General features: G+C 37.1%; 1 protein-coding gene across 2 annotated transcripts in view; it reads left to right on the top strand.

The window, feature by feature from the left end:
- Nucleotides 1-21,734, top strand: part of arid2 (AT-rich interactive domain 2) — a 100,942-nt gene that overhangs the window by 47,071 nt on the left and 32,137 nt on the right. For both annotated transcript variants that reach the window (XM_061961284.1, XM_061961285.1), the window contains exons 5-10: nucleotides 7,505-7,723; nucleotides 7,802-7,869; nucleotides 7,963-8,032; nucleotides 10,523-10,773; nucleotides 20,299-20,395; nucleotides 20,488-20,697. In XM_061961284.1, coding sequence (XP_061817268.1) covers nucleotides 7,505-7,723; nucleotides 7,802-7,869; nucleotides 7,963-8,032; nucleotides 10,523-10,773; nucleotides 20,299-20,395; nucleotides 20,488-20,697 — 915 coding nt within the window. The remainder of the gene's footprint in view (nucleotides 1-7,504; nucleotides 7,724-7,801; nucleotides 7,870-7,962; nucleotides 8,033-10,522; nucleotides 10,774-20,298; nucleotides 20,396-20,487; nucleotides 20,698-21,734) is intronic.

Here is a 21,734-nt window from a genome sequence, read left to right on the forward strand (position 1 = left end):
AATAAATACACTTTTGCTAAATTACTTAGTTGTGATTTCCCTCTCTGCATGAAAGTTTAAAATGAGCATATATTAATGCAGTATGAAGAAGAATGTTTTAATGTAGACACATAGAATCATCAGAGTGCTGTGATTATATGCATCAAGTGTCCATTCAAGGCTAAGACAAAATATCGCGATATATATCGTGTATCGTGACATAGCCTAAAAATATCGAGATATTAAAAAAAGGCCATACCACCCAGCCCTTACGTGTGTGTGTGTGTGTGTGTGTGTGTGTGTGTGTGTGTGTTTGTGTGTGTTTGTGTGTGTGTGTGTGTGTGTGTGTGTGTGTGTGTGTGTGTGTGTGTGTGTGTGTGTGTGTGTGTGTGTGTGTGTGTGTGTGTGTATGTATATATATATATATATATATATATATGTATGTGAGTTAACGATCAACAACTGAAACCAAAAATTATATGGTACATTACATGGGACATGTGTCTAAAAGAGGCTGGTAGATGAGAATACATCTCAAATGATGCAACCAATTGCAGGAAATATAGTCGTGATTTTCACCATTTTATATATAGTATACTCGCATCCCTGAATATAAATCGTAATGACTGCCCAGAGTAACTTCAGCAATAGATATTATGTTATAGTAGCATTTACCTTTAAGGAAACAAACACAAATGAATGCAGTTTGGTCAAAGGTTTGCAAATATTTTTAGAACATACTCATAATCTGTTTATGCAGTAAGTGGATAAACAAAAGCAGGCTTTTCCCTGAAGTATCCTTGGCTCCTTGTTGTTTACTGATGTTATAGACAATAATCAATGTTGGTTTTTTTTTAGAACATACTCATAATCTGTTTATGCAGTCAAAGTTGCTCAAATTTGATGATCTTGTTAAATATAATACATCAAGAATCTTATATAAAGCATTTAACAAATTATTGCCGCCTAACCTACAACTTTTTTTTTTTTATAAGATGAGTGCAGGCTGATAACTTGAGAGGTTTTGGATATTTCTCATTGCCGAGAGCTCAAACCACTCGTAAATGTTTTTGTGTGTCTGTATGCGGAGTAAAAGTATGGAACAAATTGGACTTACAACACAAGCAATGCCAAACTATTAATGGATTTAAACTATTATACGAACATCTGGTCTGGTTCAAATATAGAGATGAGGGTCTTTAATTTGACTTGCTGTTGTACTCTGTCTCATACTGTTGACTATGGAGATGTGTTGTACATGAATGCTACTGCTGGTTGTCTCCACAAGCTGGATAGTGTGTATCACGGGGCACTGAGATTCATCACCAACTGCGCTCCCCTTACTCACCATTGTGTGTTATACTCAATGGTTAACTGGACATCTTTATGTGCTCGACGCCTCAATCATTGGTATGTTTTCATCTACAAAACCATTCTGGGTATCACTCCATCTTCTCTGTCTTGTCTTTTAACAAAGAAACAAGGAAGTCACAATCTTCGTTCAATGAATGTTCTGCAATTTGTCATCCCCAAAGTACATACTTGCCAACCCTCCCGGATTTTCCGGGAGACTCCCGAAATTCAGCAGGCTCCCGAAAATCTCCCGAAATTCAGACACACAATATAAACAAGCATACCTGCCCAATCACGTTATAACTGTAGAATGATCGAGGGCGAGTTCTTGGTTTCTTATGTGGGTTTATTGTTAGGCAGTTTCATTAACGTCCTCCCAGCGCGGCAACAACACACAACAACAGCATTTCGTCTACCATAAAGCAGTTCGTCTGCCGTAAACAGCAATGTTGTGACACTCTTAAACAGGACAATACTGCCATCTAGTGCATTTGATGAAAGCACTTTTTGCGTGCCACAAAGCAATGCATCATCAGTGAGGGCGTTCAGCATGGTTAGAAAAATAGTGACAAATAGAACAAGGATGGACAATTCAACCCTTAACTCAACAATGAGTAGATGAGTGTTATGTGTGTGTATATGTGTAAATAAATGAACACTGCAATTCAAGTATTTCTTTTATTTATATATATATATATATATATATATATATATATGAAATACTTGACTTAGTATTTCTTATATATATATATATATATATATATATATATATATATATATATATATATATATATATATATATATATATAAAATACTTGACTTGGTGAATCCTAGCTGTAAATATACTCCTCCCCTCTTAGCCACGCCCCCAACCAAAGTAAGAACTGAACAGGGCAAGAAAGCATTTAGGTTTTTATCACCGAAGGCTTGGAATAACCTACAATCGAATATTCAACGTCAAACCCTTGTTACGTTGAATGAGTTTGAAGCTTCTGTGAAAGGACTGCAGTCTACCTTGTCTATATGCACATGTGTCGTGTGAGCAAGTTTTAATGTTGTAAATTTGATGTTTTATGTGTTGTTTACTGTTTTTAATGTAACCTTACTGCTGCCCTCTTGGCCAGGTCTCCCTTGGAAAAGAGATATTTGATCTCAATGGGATTTTTACCTGGTTAAATAAAGGCTAAATAAAAAACAAACCAAAAAAATGTTAACATGTGCTCAATGTTTCCTTACCATTATTGGTATGTTGTCTATTACCATTATTGGTATGTTGTCTATTACCATTATTGCTATTTTGCCCATTACCATTATTGGTATGTTGTCTATTACTATTGTTGGTATTGTTCATTCTTCCTTTATTGTTGCTACACATTTTTGTTACATTGTAATAATTATTGTTACCTGTGGTAATGCCACCATGATACATTTGTATTATAATCCTTGAACAAAGTAACAGTGAAGCTCTATGTATTCATCACTGAATGGAGAACTGGGGGTGGGATTAAATAAATTCTTCTCACTTCCTTTCAGGCAAAACTGGATCATCATGTTTACATACTGTACATTACCTTTTGCATTATATTAACTAATACTATTTTGTTTGTGTCATTGCCTGAAATAGAGGAAAAAAACAAATGAAAGTCAGCCTGTGGGCGTGAATCACTCTTTTGTGCAGACCTCATGCAGGTGTTCTGGGGAAAACAATACCTTGCAGGGTTTGACTGCCCCAGAAGTTGCCATAATGATAGGCGCTGTTGATAGTCTCTTTAGTACGGTAAATACTAGCCACCCCAAAGCTGAGGTTTGCTGAATAATAATACAGTACTGATCAAATCTTGCTCTGTGTTGATATGTAAATGCATGATGTTCTCTGCAACTGTACAAGGAACATGCACTGACCTGCTAACAAGGTTTGATTGTTGTTGGAGAGCATGACACCTGAATGATAAACTAGCTTGACGAGCCTAAAAGCCAATGGTTGCAGTGTAGAGAAGGGATTCAAAGCTCTTTAGTCGGATCTTTAGGAGCCGTTCCTTTCAAAGAGCTATTCAAAAGACTGGCTCGTTATTATAATTATTATTTTTTTGCTGTTTTGTTTTTATCATGGAAACTAATAGGAGTGTGAATCTGGAGGCACCCAACGATTTAATCCAATTCCTAGGGTGACTGTTCAATTCGGAATCGATTTTCGATTCAAACTGATTCTCTCGCAATGTGATATTTGGTATAATAATTATGATGAAACTTTTTCAAAACAGGTTGCATGTTTTAAAAGCTCATTCTGGTTGCATGGAGATGGCCTACAAATGTTTTTTAAATGTATTCTTATATATATATGTATATATATATATATATATATATATATATATATATATATATATATATATATATATATATATATATATATATATATATATATATTCAGGGTTCGTACGGGTGCCTAAAATTTGAAAAATGCTTGAATTTTGGGTGAAGTGCTTGGAAATGTTCATATTTCTTGGCAGTCTGACTTAATAGGCTAATTATAAAATGGAAAAAAATAAAATAAATGTTCTTAAAAATGAAAGCTACACGCTTGATCTGTTGGCTTTGCACGAGCCCTTACATTAGGTTGTTTTCATGTATATACGGCTCTGTCGCCCCCAAGAGCACAGTGGTGCATCAGTCCATTATGTTGTCGTTTTAATGAACATTGGATGGAAAATGACAAATACAAACTTTGGATAAAACGTGGACCAAATCCACGTGTAGCCTGCTGCAAAGTATGCAAAAAGGAAATCCAGCTTTTCGCAATGGGAGAGTCGGTCGGCTCTCTCGAGTCATATGAAAGGTAAACTACAGAGATTACTAGCTCCACAAGTTAACTAGCGTTAGCTAAAGTTTTGTTTTCTAACCTTTTGGTACATGCTAGACCTAAACTGTGGGATCAGCGCTAGATTACATGTTAATTACGGACAAATAGCAAGTGTTTGTCAATGATACATTTTAATGTTAAGAACTTCACTCAACTAAAAATGGATTTGTTTTCATAGCCACAGTTATAAGGCTAGATATGTTTAATGAAAGGTGACTTAGGTGTTGTGAAACAAACTAAATATTTTCCTTCAAAGTGCAAACTTAAAACTTCTGTCCTCGATAAAATACTACTGTAATTAAAAATGTAGTATGTATATAAAGAAATAAGTAAAACATTGAGATGACTATGTAGTTTTAGTAAGTGGATAAACAAATGCAGACTTTTCCCTAAAGTGTCCTTGGCTCCTTGTTAGTGAGTACTGATGTTACAGACAATAAACACTTCATTAATACTTAGACTTAGACAAACTTTAATGATCCACAAGGGAAATTCAACACAGTAGCTCAGTCACAATGATGGAAAGTGTAAGGATGGAAAGGACAATGCAGGTATAAATAGACTAATATAGCGATAAAAATCTAACATATATACGAATATATACATAATATGTGTACAGAATAATATATATACAGATATATTATATTATGTCAATAACAGCCCTTTGAGACACTTGTGATTTAGGGCTATATAAATAAACATTGATTGATTGATTGATTGAACATATATACAATATATACCAATGACTATGTACAATATTACAGTATATACAGTATATGTGACAGCAGCAGCATAAAATAGAGAGTAGATCCAGCAGGAAATAGAAAATAGACATTATAAACAAAGAGAAGTAGCTAACATGTCAGGTGTCAGGTTATAGGCAGATGTCATCTATTGCTGTATGGCGAGTGATTGTACAGCTGGATGGAGTGTGGAATGAAGGAGTTCTTGAATCGCACAGTGTGGGAAGGAAGTTGAAGGAGCCTGTTGGAGTATGAACTCCGCTGTCCCTTAATTGTCAGGTGTCACTAATTGTCACTATATTGATGATTACATGTGTTATAATTTGACTTCATTACACACGTAATATATCACTATATTGATGATTACATGTTATAATTTGACTTCATTACACACGTAATATATCACTAAATTGATCATTACATGTTATAATTTAACTTCATTACACACGTAATATATCACTATATTGATGATTACATGTTATAATTTGACTTCATTACACATGTAATACATCACTTTATTGATGATTAAATGTGTTATAATTTGACTTCATTACACATGTAATATATCACTATATTGATGATTAAATGTGTTATAATTTGACTTCATTACACATGTAATATATCACTATATTGATGATTAAATGTGTTATAATTTGACTTCATTACACATGTAATATATCACTATATTGATGATTAAATGTGTTATAATTTGACTTCATTACACATGTAATATATCACTATATTGATGATTACATGTGTTATAATTTGACTTCATTTCACATTTAATATATCACTATATTGATGATTACATGTGTTATAATTTGACTTCATTACACATGTAATACATCACTATATTGATGATTAAATGTGTTATAATTTGACTTCATTACACATGTATTATATCACTATATTGATGATTAAATGTGTTATAATTTGACTTCATTACACATGTAATATATCACTATATTGATGATTAAATGTGTTATAATTTGACTTCATTGCACATGTCGTATCACTATATTGATGATTACATGTTATAATTTGACTTCATTACACATGTAATACATCACTATATTGATGATTAAATGTGTTATAATTTGACTTCATTATACATGTAATATATCACTATATTGATGATTAAATGTGTTATAATTTGACTTCATTACACATGTAATATATCACTATATTGATGATTAAATGTGTTATTATTTGACTTCATTACACATGTAATATATCACTATATTGATGATTAAATGTGTTATAATTTGACTTCATTACACATGTAATATATCACTAAATTGATGATTAAATGTGTTATAATTTGACTTCATTACACATGTAATATATCACTATATTGATGATTATATGTGTTATAATTTGACTTCATTTCACATTTAATATATCACTAAATTGATGATTAAATGTGTTATAATTTGACTTCATTGCACATGTCGTATCACTATATTGATGATTACATGTGTTATAATTTGACTTCATTACACATGTAATATATCACTATATTGATGATTACATGTTATAATTTGACTTCATTACACATGTAATACATCACTATATTGATGATTACATGTTATAATTTGACTTCATTACACATGTAATATATCACTATATTGATGATTAAATGTGTTATAATTTGACTTCATTATACATGTAATATATCACTATATTGATGATTAAATGTGTTATAATTTGACTTCATTATACATGTAATATATCACTATATTGATGATTAAATGTGTTATAATTTGACTTCATTACACATGTAATATATCACTATATTGATGATTAAATGTGTTATAATTTGACTTCATTACACATGTAATACATCACTATATTGATGATTAAATGTGTTATAATTTGACTTCATTACACATGTAATATATCACTATATTGATGATTAAATGTGTTATAATTTGACTTCATTATACATGTAATATATCACTATATTGATGATTAAATGTGTTATAATTTGACTTCATTATACATGTAATATATCACTATATTGATGATTAAATGTGTTATAATTTGACTTCATTACACATGTAATATATCACTATATTGATGATTAAATGTTATAATTTGACTTCATTACACATGTAATATATCACTATATTGATGATTAAATGTGTTATAATTTGACTTCATTACACATGTAATACATCACTATATTGATTAAATGTGTTACGGTTCCACGAGAGTTATGCAGTAGCCTTTTTTTAAAAGAAACATTGCAGCGTGCAGTCATTTATTTTCCACGCCTGTTGTTGCAATTTTGAAGCACTTACAACACTTTTCTTTTCTTTGGAACAAAACGTCTCATTAGCATTAGTATTAGCCATGTTTTGCTAAGCTTGTGGATCTCCGCTAAGGAAGTAAAGGAACGGGCGAGGGCTCCGGAAGCTAATGGTAGCAAAAAAATATGCCGCAGCACGAGGAGAGAAAAATATATTTTTTAAATCATCTGCAACAAAAAACTTTAATTTATCGAACAAATGGATATATCGCTCTGGCCTATTTACCCAAGACATCTTTGGTTTTGTTTTTCTCTCCCCAGACTATCTACGCCAAAGCTATGGGCTGTGTACAGATTTTGTTCCGCCGTGCGACTACAACAAACTGGTGCTGTCTCTCCTTTCGGGCCTCCCCAACGAAGTGGACTTCGCTGTCAACGTTTGCACTCTGCTCTCCAATGAGAGCAAGCACGCCATGCAGCTGGACAAGGACCCCAAACTGGTCACCTTGCTGCTGGCCCACACTGGTGTCTTCGATGACTGTATGTTGCCTAGGCCATGTCGGACTGTATGTGATGATGATAATAATAATAATCACCTTCCTCTGCTCTTTAATCCAGCGCTCGGCAGCTTCTGTGGAGTGTTTGGTACCGACTGGAAGGAGAAAACATCACGAGACTTTATCAGGGTATTATGGGTTTTTCTTCTGCTAACGTTTTGTAAAATCAGTGTGTTGGAAATACTTTGCAACAACTGATGTTTTTTCGCCATTCCCCTGCAGTTTTGGAAAGAGGTGGTAGAGGATGCTGAAGTCAGGGAGCTAATCTGGGACAAGAGCAGCACAGTACAAGGTAAGCAGGCTTTGCAGTGCTAAATGTCAGACAACATTAAAGGGCTATTCCACCCCTGGCCTATCATGTTGTATTACAACCTAACACATTGTGCAGCCATTTTCAGCGTGTTTATCGCTAAAGAATGCATTATACCCTTTAATTCTTTTTCCGTCCTCCGTGTACCACATTCTAAACACAAATACAACATTCCAAAATAGCACAACCTGGTTTGTGCACTGCAAAAAGTCAGTGTTCAAAAACAAGGGGGAAAAAAAATCAAAAATGAGGGGTATTTTACTTGAACTAAGCAAAATTATCTGCCAATAGAACAAGAAAATTTGGCTTGTCAAGACTTTCCGAAACAAATCAAATTAGCTAACCTAAATGAACCCCAAAATACCTTAAAATAAGTATATTCTCACTAATAACTGCACTTTTCTTGATAGAAGAAACAAATATGAGACCTTTTTTCTCAATATGTTGAAAAATATTCTTAAATGAAGTAAATGCTAGTGCCATTATCTTGACATAATGATATGCGCTCGGTATTACATTTCTTGAAACCAGCAAACTTATACTAAAAACTAGTTTATTTATCTTAATGGAAAGGCAACAAGGCAACCGCTTGTTACTCTCGGGGTCTCCTAGCCGCTCAGGCAAATCATATTGTCTAAAAATGCATTTTCCTATCGATAACATGACATCATCGCGCCAAGTGCGTGCTCTTTCAGTCAATTAGTACGCAAGAAATATATATATATGTATATATATATATATTATATATACAAACCCCGTTTCTATATGAGTTGGGAAATTGTGTTAGATGTAAATATAAACAGAATACAATTATTCACATATGTTGCTCCAAAACCTGTATGTACCTTTCAGCATTAATGGTGCCTTCACAGATGTGTAAGTTACCCATGTCTTGGGCACTAATACACACCCATACCATCACAGATGCTGGCTTTTCAACTTTGCGCCTATAACAATCTGGATGGTTCTTTTCCTCTTTGGTCCGGAGGACACGACATCCACAGTTTCCAAAAACAATTTGAAATGTGGACTCGTCAGACCACAGAACACTTTTCCATTTTGTATCAGTCCATCTTAGATGAGCTCAGGCCCAGCGAAGCCGACGGTGTTTCTGGGTGTTGTTGATAAACGGTTTTCACCTTGCATAGGAGAGTTTTAACTTGCACTTACAGATGTAGCGACCAACTGTAGTTACTGACAGTGGGTTTCTGAAGTGTTCCTGAGCCCATGTGGTGATATCCTTTACACACTGATGTCACTTGTTGATGCAGTACAGCCTGAGGGATGGAAGGTCATGGGCTTAGCTGCTTACGTGCAGTGATTTCTCCAGATTCTCTGAACCCTTTGATGATATTACGGACCGTAGATGGTGAAATCCCTAAATTCCTTGCAATAGCTGGTTGAGAAAGGTTTTTCTTAAACTGTTCAACAATTTGCTCATGCATTTGTTGACAAAGTGGTGACCCTCGCCACCATCCTTTCATGGAATCTACTTTTATACCCAATCATGGCACCCACCTGTTCCTAATTTGCCTGTTCACCTGTGGGATGTTCCAAATAAGTGTTTGATGAGCATTCCTCAACTTTATCAGTATTTATTGCCACCTTTCCCAACTTCTTTGTCACGTGTTGCTGGCATCAAATTCTAAAGTTAATGATTATTTGCAACAAAAAAAAAAGTTTATCAGTTTGAACATCAAATATGTTGTCTTTGTAGCATATTCAACTGAATATGGGTTGAAAATGATTTTCAAATCATTGTATTCCGTTTATATTTACATCTAACACAATTTCCCAACTCATATGGTAACGGGGTTTGTGTATATATATATATATATATATATATTTTTTTTTTTTTTTTTTTTTTTTTTTTTTTTAGATTGTAATTTTGAAGAATTTATCTGAATGGGCATGAACTATTTCTGTTCAAAATTGTTTGAAATGTCAAATGTTTCACTATTAACTGTCAGTTTACTGTACTACTATAAGAGTACATAATTTCTATTGTTGCATTGAAAATGATTTAATGTTAAATGATAAATGTTTTAATTATGAGACACAATTGTGTCAAAGTCATGATTTTTTATTTCATGCTTGAAATAAAAAAATATTACTTTGGAAAAAGCAGTTTTATACTTGTGAGTGTTGATGACACAACTTTGCAACAGTTGATATTCTAGTTTCAAGCATGTTTTACTCAATATAGCTCATCAAATCTCAGCTACAAGCTGTAATATCTTACTGACATCATTTAGGACCAAAACCCTTAAAACAACTAAAACACTCTAACATCAAATTTGCTTAGTGAGAAGAATTATCTTATCAGACAGAAAATAAGTAAATATCACCCTTATTTGAGATATTTAATTTTGCTTGGATTTCAGTTTTTGCAGTGTAAGAAAATGACACCTGTATTTTAACATAGTTATATTCTTCTGACGGTCTCACCATGTTTTCTGCACCGTGTCACAGATGGTACATCTGTAGCAGAACGTTGGCAGAGCCTCTTCCACCCGCCGCGGAACCAGGGCATCAGCGACATGGAGGCCCAGCGGGTGCTGCAGGTCGCTGTCATCCTGCGAAACCTCTCCTTCGAGGATGCTAACGTCAAGCTGCTGGCGGCCAACCGAACGTGCCTGCGCTTCCTTCTGCTCTGTGCTCACTGTAACCTCATCGCACTACGACAGCTCGGCCTCGACACGCTGGGCAACGTGGCCGCCGAGGTGAGTCTCTTTTATTATTTGCTCATTTTGTGATCGCAACTGCTTGGATGTTGCCGACGTCACGCTCCGCCTGTTAAATGGTCAAGCTCGCTCTGTTCTCAAGGGGTACAAGGCGCCGTCCAGGCTTTTTTCGTAGACGAAAATGTCCTATGCTTGTGTTCTTTTTCGGCTGTACGAACCGTTCAAATCGCGAGAAGAATAAACGTTTCTTCAGAGTTCCTGGAGAGGTCATCAAAAAGGGCGAAAGAGTGCAAGATTTTACGAAACACCAAGAAAAGCAGCTGCTCACACTCCAGTACGAGGTCAAAATGTTGCATAGATCAATGTTTTTCAACCTTTTTTGAGCCAAGGCACATTTTTTGCGTTGAAAATATCTGGAGGCACACCACCAGCAGAAATTATTAAAAAAAGGAAACTCAGTTGACAGTAAATAGTCGTTGTCGCAATTGTTGGATATGACTTTAAACCAGGGGTCCCCAAACTTTTTGACTCGGGGGCCGCATTGGGTTAAAAAAAAATTAAATTTTTATATATATATATATATATATATATATATATATATATATATATATACAGGTAAAAGCCAGTAAATTAGAATATTTTGAAAAACTTGATTTATTTCAGTAATTGCATTCAAAAGGTGTAACTTGTACATTATATGTATTCATTGCACACAGACTGATGCATTCAAATGTTTATTTCATTTAATTTTGATGATTTGAAGTGGCAACAAATGAAAATCCAAAATTCCGTGTGTCACAAAATTACTTAAGGCTAATACAAAAAAGGGATTTTTAGAAATGTTGGCCAACTGAAAAGTATGAAAATGAAAAATATGAGCATGTACAATACTCAATACTTGGTTGGAGCTCCTTTTGCCTCAATTACTGCGTTAATGCGGCGTGGCATGGAGTCGATGAGTTTCTGGCACTGCTCAGGTGTTATGAGAGCCCAGGTTGCTCTGATAGTGGCCTTCAACTCTTCTGCGTTTTTGGGTCTGGCATTCTGCATCTTCCTTTTCACAATACCCCACAGATTTTCTATGGGGCTAAGGTCAGGGGAGTTGGCGGGCCAATTTAGAACAGAAATACCATGGTCCGTAAACCAGGCACGGGTAGATTTTGCGCTGTGTGCAGGCGCCAAGTCCTGTTGGAACTTGGAACAGAGTGGACCGACACCAGCAGATGACATGGCACCCCAAACCATCACTGATGGTGGAAACTTTACACTAGACTTCAGGCAACGTGGATCCTGTGCCTCTCCTGTCTTCCTCCAGACTCTGGGACCTCGATTTCCAAAGGAAATGCAAAATTTGCATGGTTGGGTGATGGTTTGGGGTGCCATGTCATCTGCTGGTGTCGGTCCACTCTGATTCCTGAGATACAGGGTCAACGCAGCCGTCTACCAGCAAGTTTTAGAGCACTTCATGCTTCCTGCTGCTGACCTGCTCTATGGAGATGGAGATTTCAAGTTCCAACAGGACTTGGCGCCTGCACACAGCGCAAAATCTACCCGTGCCTGGTTTACGGACCATGGTATTTCTGTTCTAAATTGGCCCGCCAACTCCCCTGACCTTAGCCCCATAGAAAATCTGTGGGGTATTGTGAAAAGGAAGATGCAGAATGCCAGACCCAAAAATGCAGAAGAGTTGAAGGCCACTATCAGAGCAACCTGGGCTCTCATAACACCTGAGCAGTGCCAGAAACTCATCGACTCCATGCCACGCCGCATTAACGCAGTAATTGAGGCAAAAGGAGCTCCAACCAAGTATTGAGTATTGTACATGCTCATATTTTTCATTTTCATACTTTTCAGTTGGCCAACATTTCGAAAAATCCCTTTTTTGTATTAGCCTTAAGTAATATTCTAATTTTGTGACACACGGAATTTTGGATTTTCATTTGTTGCCACTTCAAATCATCAAAATTAAATGAAATAAACATTTGAATGCATCAGTCTGTGTGCAATGAATAAATATAATGTACAAGTTACATCTTTTGAATGCAATTACTGAAATAAATCAAGTTTTTCAAAATATTCTAATTTACTGGCTTTTACCTGTGTGTATATATATACACATTGTCTTTATAATCCGTTTTGTCATCAACATTTAACATTGTCATGTTATCGATGGGAAAATTCATTTTTAGACAATATGATTTGCCTGAGCGGCTAGGAGACACCAAGAGTAACAAGCGGTAGGAAATGGATTAGAAAGGAAAGATTTAAAAAAAAAACTTGGGACTTCCTGTGGGCCGGATTTTGGATGCTGGGGGCCGGATCAGGCCCGCGGGCCGTAGTTTGGGGACCCCTGCTTTAAACCATAACCAACTATGTATCAATTTAGCTCTTGTCTCATCATGCCATTTTTTGCCGTTTTCCTGTGTGTAGTGTTTTGGTTCTTGTCTTGTGCTCTTATTTTGGTGGCTTTTTCTCTTTTTTTGGTATTTTCCTGTAGCAGTTTCATGTCTTCCTTTTGAGCGATATTTCCCGCATCTACTTTGTTTTAGCATTCGAGAATATTTCAGTTGTTTTTAACCTTCTTTGTGGGGACATTGACTGTCATGTCATGTTCGGATGTACCGTACATTGACGTATAATCCTTGATATCACTCCACAAATATTTTGATAAAGCATAGGGATCTATTCCATTGCATAGTTTGATCTGCTTTTTGCAGGAAGATTCAAGCCTCTTTTGTACTCCGATAGTTCCCACGCTGTTTGCTTTACAACAGCCATCTTAGCTTAGTCGACCACCACTGCTTTTTACTTTCAGGAAGAAGTCACGTGTTGGCAGTGGCGGGCTGTGCGTTTCTCACCTGGGCACTCCTCAACAGTAGGGATGTCCGATAATATCGGACTGCCGATATTATCGGCCGATAAATGCTTTAAAAAGTAATATCGGAAATTATCGGTATCGGTTTCAAAATTATCGGTATCGGTTTCAAAAAGTAAAATGTATGACTTTTTAAAACGCCGCTGTGTACACGGACGTAGGGAGAAGTACAGAGCGCCAATAAACCTTAAAGACACTGCCTTTGTGTGCCGGCCCAGTCACATAATATCTACGGCTTTTCACACACACAAGTGAATGTAAGCCATACTTGGTCAATAGCCATACAGGTCACACTGAGGGTAGCCGTATAAACAACTTTAACACTGTTACAAATATGCGCCACACTGTGAACCCACACCAAACAAGAATGACAAACACATTTCGGGAGAACATCCACACCGTAACACAACATAAACACAACAGAACAAATACCCAGAACCCCTCGCAGCACTAACTCTTCCGGGACACTACAATATACACCCCCCGCCCCCCTCAACCTCCTCATGCTCTCTCAGGAAGAGCATGTCCCAAATTCCAAGCTGCTGTTTTGAGGCATGTTAAAAAAAATAATGCACTTTGTGACTTCAATAATAAATATGGCAGTGCCATGTTGGCATTTTTTTCCATAACTTGAGTTGATTTATTTTGGAAAACCTTGTTACATTGTTTAATGCATCCAGCGGGGCATCGCAACAAAGTTAGGCATAATAATGTGTTAATTCCACGACTGTATACAAACCCCGTTTCCATATGAGTTGGGAAATTGTGTTAGGTGTAAATATAAACGGAATACAATGATTTGCAAATCCTTTTCAACCCATATTCAGTTGAATATGCTACAAAGACAACATACCGGTATTTGATGTTCAAACTCATAAACTTTATTTTTTTTTTGTAAATAATAATTAACTTAGAATTTCATGGCTGCAACACGTGCCAAAGTAGTTGGGAAAGGGCATGTTCACCACTGTGTTACATGGCCTTTCCTTTTAACAACACTCAGTAAACGTTTGGGAACTGAGGAGACACATTTTTTAAGCTTCTCAGGGTGAATTCTTTCCCATTCTTGCTTGATGTACAGCTTAAGTTGTTCAACAGTCCGGGGGTCTCCGTTGTGGTATTTTAGGCTTCATAATGCGCCACACATTTTCAGTGGGAGACAGGTCTGGACTACAGGCAGGCCAGTCTAGTACCCGCACTCCTTTACTATGAAGCCACGTTGATGTAACACGTGGCTTGGCATTGTCTTGCTGAAATAAGCAGGGGCGTCCATGGTAATGTTGCTTGGATGGCAACATATGTTGCTCTAAAACCTGTATGTACCTTTCAGCATTAATGGCGCTTTAAAAGATGTGTAAGTTACCCATGTCTTGGGCACTAATACACCCCCATACCATCACAGATGCTGGCTTTTACACTTTGCGCCTATAACAATCCGGATGGTTCTTTTCCTCTTTGGTCCGGAGGACACGACGTCTACAGTTTCCAAAAACAATTTGAAATGTGGACTCGTCAGACCCCAGAACACTTTTCCACTTTGTATCAGTCCATCTTAGATGAGCTCAGGCCCAGCGAAGTCGACGGCGTTTCTGGGTGTTGTTGATAAACGGTTTTCGCCCTTGCATAGGAGAGTTTTAACTTGCACTTACAGATGTAGCGACCAACTGTAGTTACTGACAGTGGGTTTCTGAAGTGTTCCTGAGCCCATGTGGTGATATCCTTTACTCACTGATGTCGCTTGTTGATGCAGTACAGCCTGAGAGATCGAAGGTCACGGGCTTAGCTGCTTACGTGCAGTGATTTCTCCAGATTCTCTGAACCCTTTGATGATATTACGGACCGTAGATGGTGCAATCCCTAAATTCCTTGCAATAGCTGTTTGAGAAAGGTTTTTCTTAAACTATTCAACAATTTGCTAACGCATTTGTTGACAAAGTGGTGACCCTCGCCCCATCCTTGTTTGTGAATGACTGAGCATTTCATGGAATCTACTTTTATACCCAATCATGGCACCCACCTACCGGTATTCCCAATTTGCCTGTTCACCTGCTGGCTTTTACACTTTGCGCCTATAACAATCCGGATGGTTCTTTTCCTCTTTGGTCCGGAGGACACGACGTCTACAGTTTCCAAAAACAATTTGAAATGTGGACTCGTCAGACCACAGAACACTTTTCCACTTTGTATCAGTCCATCTTAGATGAGCTCAGGCCCAGCGAAGTCGACGGCGTTTCTGGGTGTTGTTGATAAACGGTTTTCGCCCTGCATAGGAGAGTTTTAACTTGCACTTACAGATGTAGCGACCAACTGTAGTTACTGACAGTGGGTTTCTGAAGTGTTCCTGAGCCCATGTGGTGATATCCTTTACTCACTGATGTCGCTTGTTGATGCAGTACAGCCTGAGAGATCGAAGGTCACGGGCTTAGCTGCTTACGTGCAGTGATTTCTCCAGATTCTCTGAACCCTTTGATGATATTACGGACCGTAGATGGTGCAATCCCTAAATTCCTTGCAATAGCTGTTTGAGAAAGGTTTTTCTTAAACTATTCAACAATTTGCTAACGCATTTGTTGACAAAGTGGTGACCCTCGCCCCATCCTTGTTTGTGAATGACTGAGCATTTCATGGAATCTACTTTTATACCCAATCATGGCACCCACCTATTCCCAATTTGCCTGTTCACCTGTGGGATGTTCCAAATAAGTGTTTGATGAGCATTCCTCAACTTTATCAGTATTTATTGCCACCTTTCCCAACTTCTTTGTCACGTGTTGCTGGCATCAAATTCTAAAGTTAATGATTATTTGCACACAAAAAAATGTTTATCAATTTGAACATCAAATATGTTGTCTTTGTAGGATATTCAACTGAATATGGGTTGAAAATTATTTGCAAATCATTGTATTCCCTTTATATTTACATCTAACACAATTTCCCAACTCATACGGAAACGGGGTTTGTATATCGGTATCGGTTGATATTGGAATTGGTAATTAATAGTTGGACAATATCGGATATCGGCAAAAAAGTCATTATCGGACATCTCTACTCAACAGTGTACAAAACGGTTTATTTTTCGGCGCATTTAACATTCAATAAACCCGCTTCAGCAAATAAAATATATCTTACGTGGTACTGTCAAAATTAAAATAATAGTATAAAACAAATGAAGCATGAAAAAATAAAGAAAAATTCACCCATTCGACGCCGTATAAGCCAGTAGTTCCGCTTGTAGTCGGTAGTTGGTCGTTGTCGAAAGTGGCGGGCAAACCATTTCACCGCCAGAATAGCTTCGGGTGTCGGCCGACCTCGTCTCACAAGATCTAGTTTTGCTTAAGTATCCTGCTTGAAAATGGCCTTGCAAATATTTATCTGCCACCTAATGAACGTTTTGTTCTTCATTGTGAGTACCAGTGAGTTTTCTGTGGCTTTCTATGGGCCATGTGGCCTGTTTTCGTAACTTGTGATCACATGATGCGTAAATGTCACGTTCAACGTGAGGCCAGCGAGAAGGCCTGACTGACAACAACTCGTGATCTGATTGGCTAAGGCAATTATCTATCAACTGTATGTGCTCGTTTACTTACAGTGCACAGACGCCCACATTGTTGATTCTGAAGGCCCTGGGCAGAATTTGTGCAGCATGGCAACATAAGCTAGCTGAATTCTGATTGGATAAAAACTAACCTAAAAACAACAGCATTGGAAGGAGCATAATATGACATGAAGAGAATATGAATACTTTTAGATATTTAGGGAAAGTAAATTAAACATTACTTTTATCTTTAATTATGATCATGATTTCTGGTTATGTTAGGCCAGCAGATAAGGTCTTGCTCGCGCTGACGCCACACCACTGTGTGTTGGAATACAAGCAATACTGTGTTATACTACACTGCAAAAACTGAATTTAAGTAAGATTAAATATCTCAAATAAGAGTGATATTTGCTTATTTTCTGTCTGATGAGATCATTCTTCTCACTAAGCAGATTTTATGATAGTGTTTTACTTGTTTTAAGTGTTTTGGTCCTATATGATCTCAGTAAGATACTACAGCTTGTTGCTGACATATATTGAGTAAAACATGCTTGAAACTAGAATATCAACTGTTGCAAAGCTGTGTGATCAACACTCACAAGTATAAAACTACTTTTTTAAAGTAATCATTTCTTATTTCAAGCATGAAATAAAAAAATCATGACTTTGACACAATTGTGTCTCATAATTAAAACAGATGACAGCCAAATAGACTTTGCTGTTTTATTTTCAATGAAACAGAAAAGATGTACTCTTATTGTAGTACAGTTGGCACAGTACAGTATATATTTAAAGGCCTACTGAAATGCGATTTTCTTATTTAAACGGGGATAGCAGGTCCATTCTATGTGTCATACTTGATCATTTCGTGATATTGCCATATTTTTCTGAAAGGATTTAGTAGAGAACATCGACGATAAAGTTTGCAACTTTTGGTCGCTGATAAAAAAGCCTTGCCTGTACCGGAAGTATCAGACGAGTAGCGTGACGTCACAGGTTGTGGAGCTCAGCCAGCAGCGAGAGCGATTCGTACCGAGAAAGCGACGATTTCCCCATTAATTTGAGCGAGGATGAAAGATTCGTGGATGAGGAAAGTTAGAGTGAAGGACTAGGTGCTGTGAGAGGCGGGTGGTACCTGATATTCAGCTGGGAATGACTAAAACAGTAAATAAACACAAGACATATATATACTCTATTAGCCACAACACAACCAGGCTTATATTTAATATGCCACAAATTAATCCCGCATAACAAACACCCCCCCCCTCCCGTCCATATAACCCGCCAATACAACTCAAACACCTGCACAACACACTCAATCCCACAGCCCAAAGTACCGTTCACCTCCCCAAAGTTCATACAGCACATATATTTCCCCAAAGTTACGTACGTGACATGCACATAGCGGCACGCACGTACGGGCAAGCGATCAAATGTTTGGAAGCCGCAGCTGCATGCGTACTCACGGTACCGCGTCTGCGCATCCAACTCAAAGTCCTCCTGGTAAGAGTCTCTGTTGTCCCAGCTCTCCACAGGCCAATGGTAAAGCTTGACTGTCATCTTCCGGGAATGTAAACAATGAAACACAGGATGTGTTTGTGTTGCTGCAGTCGGCCGCAATACACCGCTTCCCACCTACAGCTTTCTTCTTTGCTGTCTCCATTGTTCATTGAACAAATTGCAAAAGATTCACCTACACAGATGTCCAGAATGCTGTGGAATTTTGCGATGAAAACAGACGATTTAATAGCTGGCTACCATGCTGTCCCAAAATGTCCCCTACAATCCGTGACGTCACGCGCTGACGTCATCATACCGAGACGTTTTCAGCAGGATATTTCGCGCAAAATTTAAAATTGAACTTTAGTAAGCTAACCCGGCCGTATTGGCATGTGTTGCAATGTTAAGATTTCATCATTGATATATAAACTATCAGACTGCGTGGTAGGTAGTAGTGGGTTTCAGTAGGCCTTTAAACATGTGACATTTCAAACAATTTTAAAGAGAAAAAGTTAATGCACATTCAGATAAATTCTTCAAAATTACAATAAAAAAAAATTGTCCGAGGGCCGGGCTGTGTATATATATATATATATATATATATATATATTCCTTGCGCACTAATTGACTGAAAGAGTACGCACTTGGCGCGATGATGTCATGTTATCGATGGGAAAATGCATTTTTAGACAATATGATTTGCCTGAGCGGCTAGTAGACCCCGAAAGTAACAAGCGGTTGCCTTGTTGCCTTTCCATTATGAAAAATAAACTAGTTTTTAGTATAAGTTTGCATTTCAAGAAATGTAAGGCCGAGCGCATATCATTATGTCAAGATAATGGCACTAGCATTTACTTAATTTAAGAATTTTTCAACACACTGAGAAAAAAGGTCTCATTTGTTTTTTCTATCAAGAAAATTGCACTTGTTATTAGTGAGAATATACCTATTTTTAAGGTATTTTGGGGTTCATTGAGGTTAGCTAATTTTACTTGTTTCGGAAAGTCTTGACAAGCCAGATTTTCTTGTTCTATTGGCAGATCATTTTGCTTAGTTCAAGTAAAATACCCCTCATTTTTCTATTTATTTTCCTTGTTTTTGAGCACTGACTTTTTGCAGTGTATGAGAATTAGCAGTGTTAACGTCTGATACTTAGCTGTATATTATTTGCAGTATTGTCCCCCAAAACCCGACCAATTTATAAATAAGTAATGCTCTGTGTGGAGGAAACAAAAACATAAAATCTGTTTCATCTGCATGCTTTAAGAACAAATGATGAAAGTAGTTGGCAGGCCCTTCAGTATAAACTTTATGTATGTTAATATATTGCTCTGCGGGGACGTGACTCCTTATTAAAATGCTATTTCTTGAAAATATATGCAAATGGCCTCTGATGTGATCAGTTAAGACTGTCGACAGTAACTAGATGGGCAATTTTTGCATCCATAGTACACATTAAAGTGTGCTTCTTTGTTGCAAACAGCATATAGCAGCGATGAATGCTAATGAAGTTGCTTTGTTTATGAGTCAGATTTGTCATTTTCACACTAACACTCTTAGTTATGTTTTGTTTCCATGCTGTTCTTCAGGTGAACGTACCCCTCCTCTGCTGACGTCCCGTAACATAATGATTGAGTCTTTTTTATTACAGCTTCAGCTTGATCCTGTTGACTTTCGGATGACTCATCTGATTTTTCACACCATCACCAAATGCTTAATGTCCAGAGACCGCTTTCTCAAAATGAGAGGTGAGGCTTCCAACAGCAGCATCCTCCGCACTCACTCACATAAATGCCTTGTGGCCCAGGCAACTAAGCATCTTCTCCTTTTGTCATTTTAGCCATGGAGATCCTGGGCAACCTCAGCAAAGCCGAGGACAACGGCGTGCTCATCTGCGAGTATGTGGACCAGGACTCGTACAGGGAGGTCATGATGCTCCTCACCCTGCCCGACCTCATGCTCCTTATGGCCTCTTTGGAGGTGTTGTACCTTTTGGCTCAGCTCGGAGAGGTTCCCTGCAGCAAGATGGCCTCGGTCGACCATAGCATAGGTATGAATACTCAAACATCCCTGGTCCAAATCCAAAATCAAACTTGGGAGAACACTGGAAAGTTTGTTTAAAGGGGAAATGCACTTGTTGGAATGTCTCCTTATGTGAGACAAGAGACATTCTAAATCGTAAATTAACACTGACAAGAGTCAGCTAACAATAGATCCGATTGGAGTTGCTCTATTCCCCCTATAATGCGCTTTAAATAAACATCCAAAAAGTTCCATCATCCCTTTTTATATACCCGCTGTAAGTGTATATATACCGTATTTTTCGGAGTATAAGTCGCACCTGCCGAAAATGCATAATAAAGACGGAAAAAAACATACATACGTTGCACTGGAGCCCGCCCGGCCAAACTATGAAAAAAACTGCGACTTATAGTCCGAAAAATACGGTGTATGTATATATATATATATATATATAAAGTGTAAAGTGTGTAATAGGGCTGTGAATCTTTGGGCAACATTCGATTCGATTCTTGGGGGTAACAATTTGATTCACAATCCATTCTTGATTCAAAACGATACTCGATTAAAAATCCATACTGTTTTATTAAGATTGGGTGCCAGTTCTATGATTAACTACATTCCTCCATAAAACAAGCAGCTGTGATACATTTTTTTATTACTAAAAAGAAAACTGGTTTTGTCTGTAAAAAAATACAGAAAAATTAATAAGGTTTTTTATTAATTTTGGGGAAAACAGTTTTAAATCAATTTTTTTATTTTATTTTTTAATCTATTAAGAAACGTTAGACATAAGAATCGCGATTCATTCAAAAATATTTTCCTTTTTATTTTGACACCCCAACATGTAATATTTACACATTTTGCTCATTGTAAGCATACATAATGTCACAGACGCATCACAATGCTCACTTTGCCTTCAACAACAACAACAACAACACTACTAATCATGGCAGACTTGATGAGAGCCAACAAGGACTACTTTGGGACAAATGATGATCCAGATTCTTCTATTTTTGATCCTGAATATAAGGAGGATGATCTACAAGTTTTAGAAGCTGTGTGCTA

The sequence above is a fragment of the Nerophis lumbriciformis genome, linkage group LG05, assembly GCF_033978685.3.
Source record: "Nerophis lumbriciformis linkage group LG05, RoL_Nlum_v2.1, whole genome shotgun sequence".
NCBI lineage: Eukaryota > Metazoa > Chordata > Actinopteri > Syngnathiformes > Syngnathidae > Nerophis > Nerophis lumbriciformis.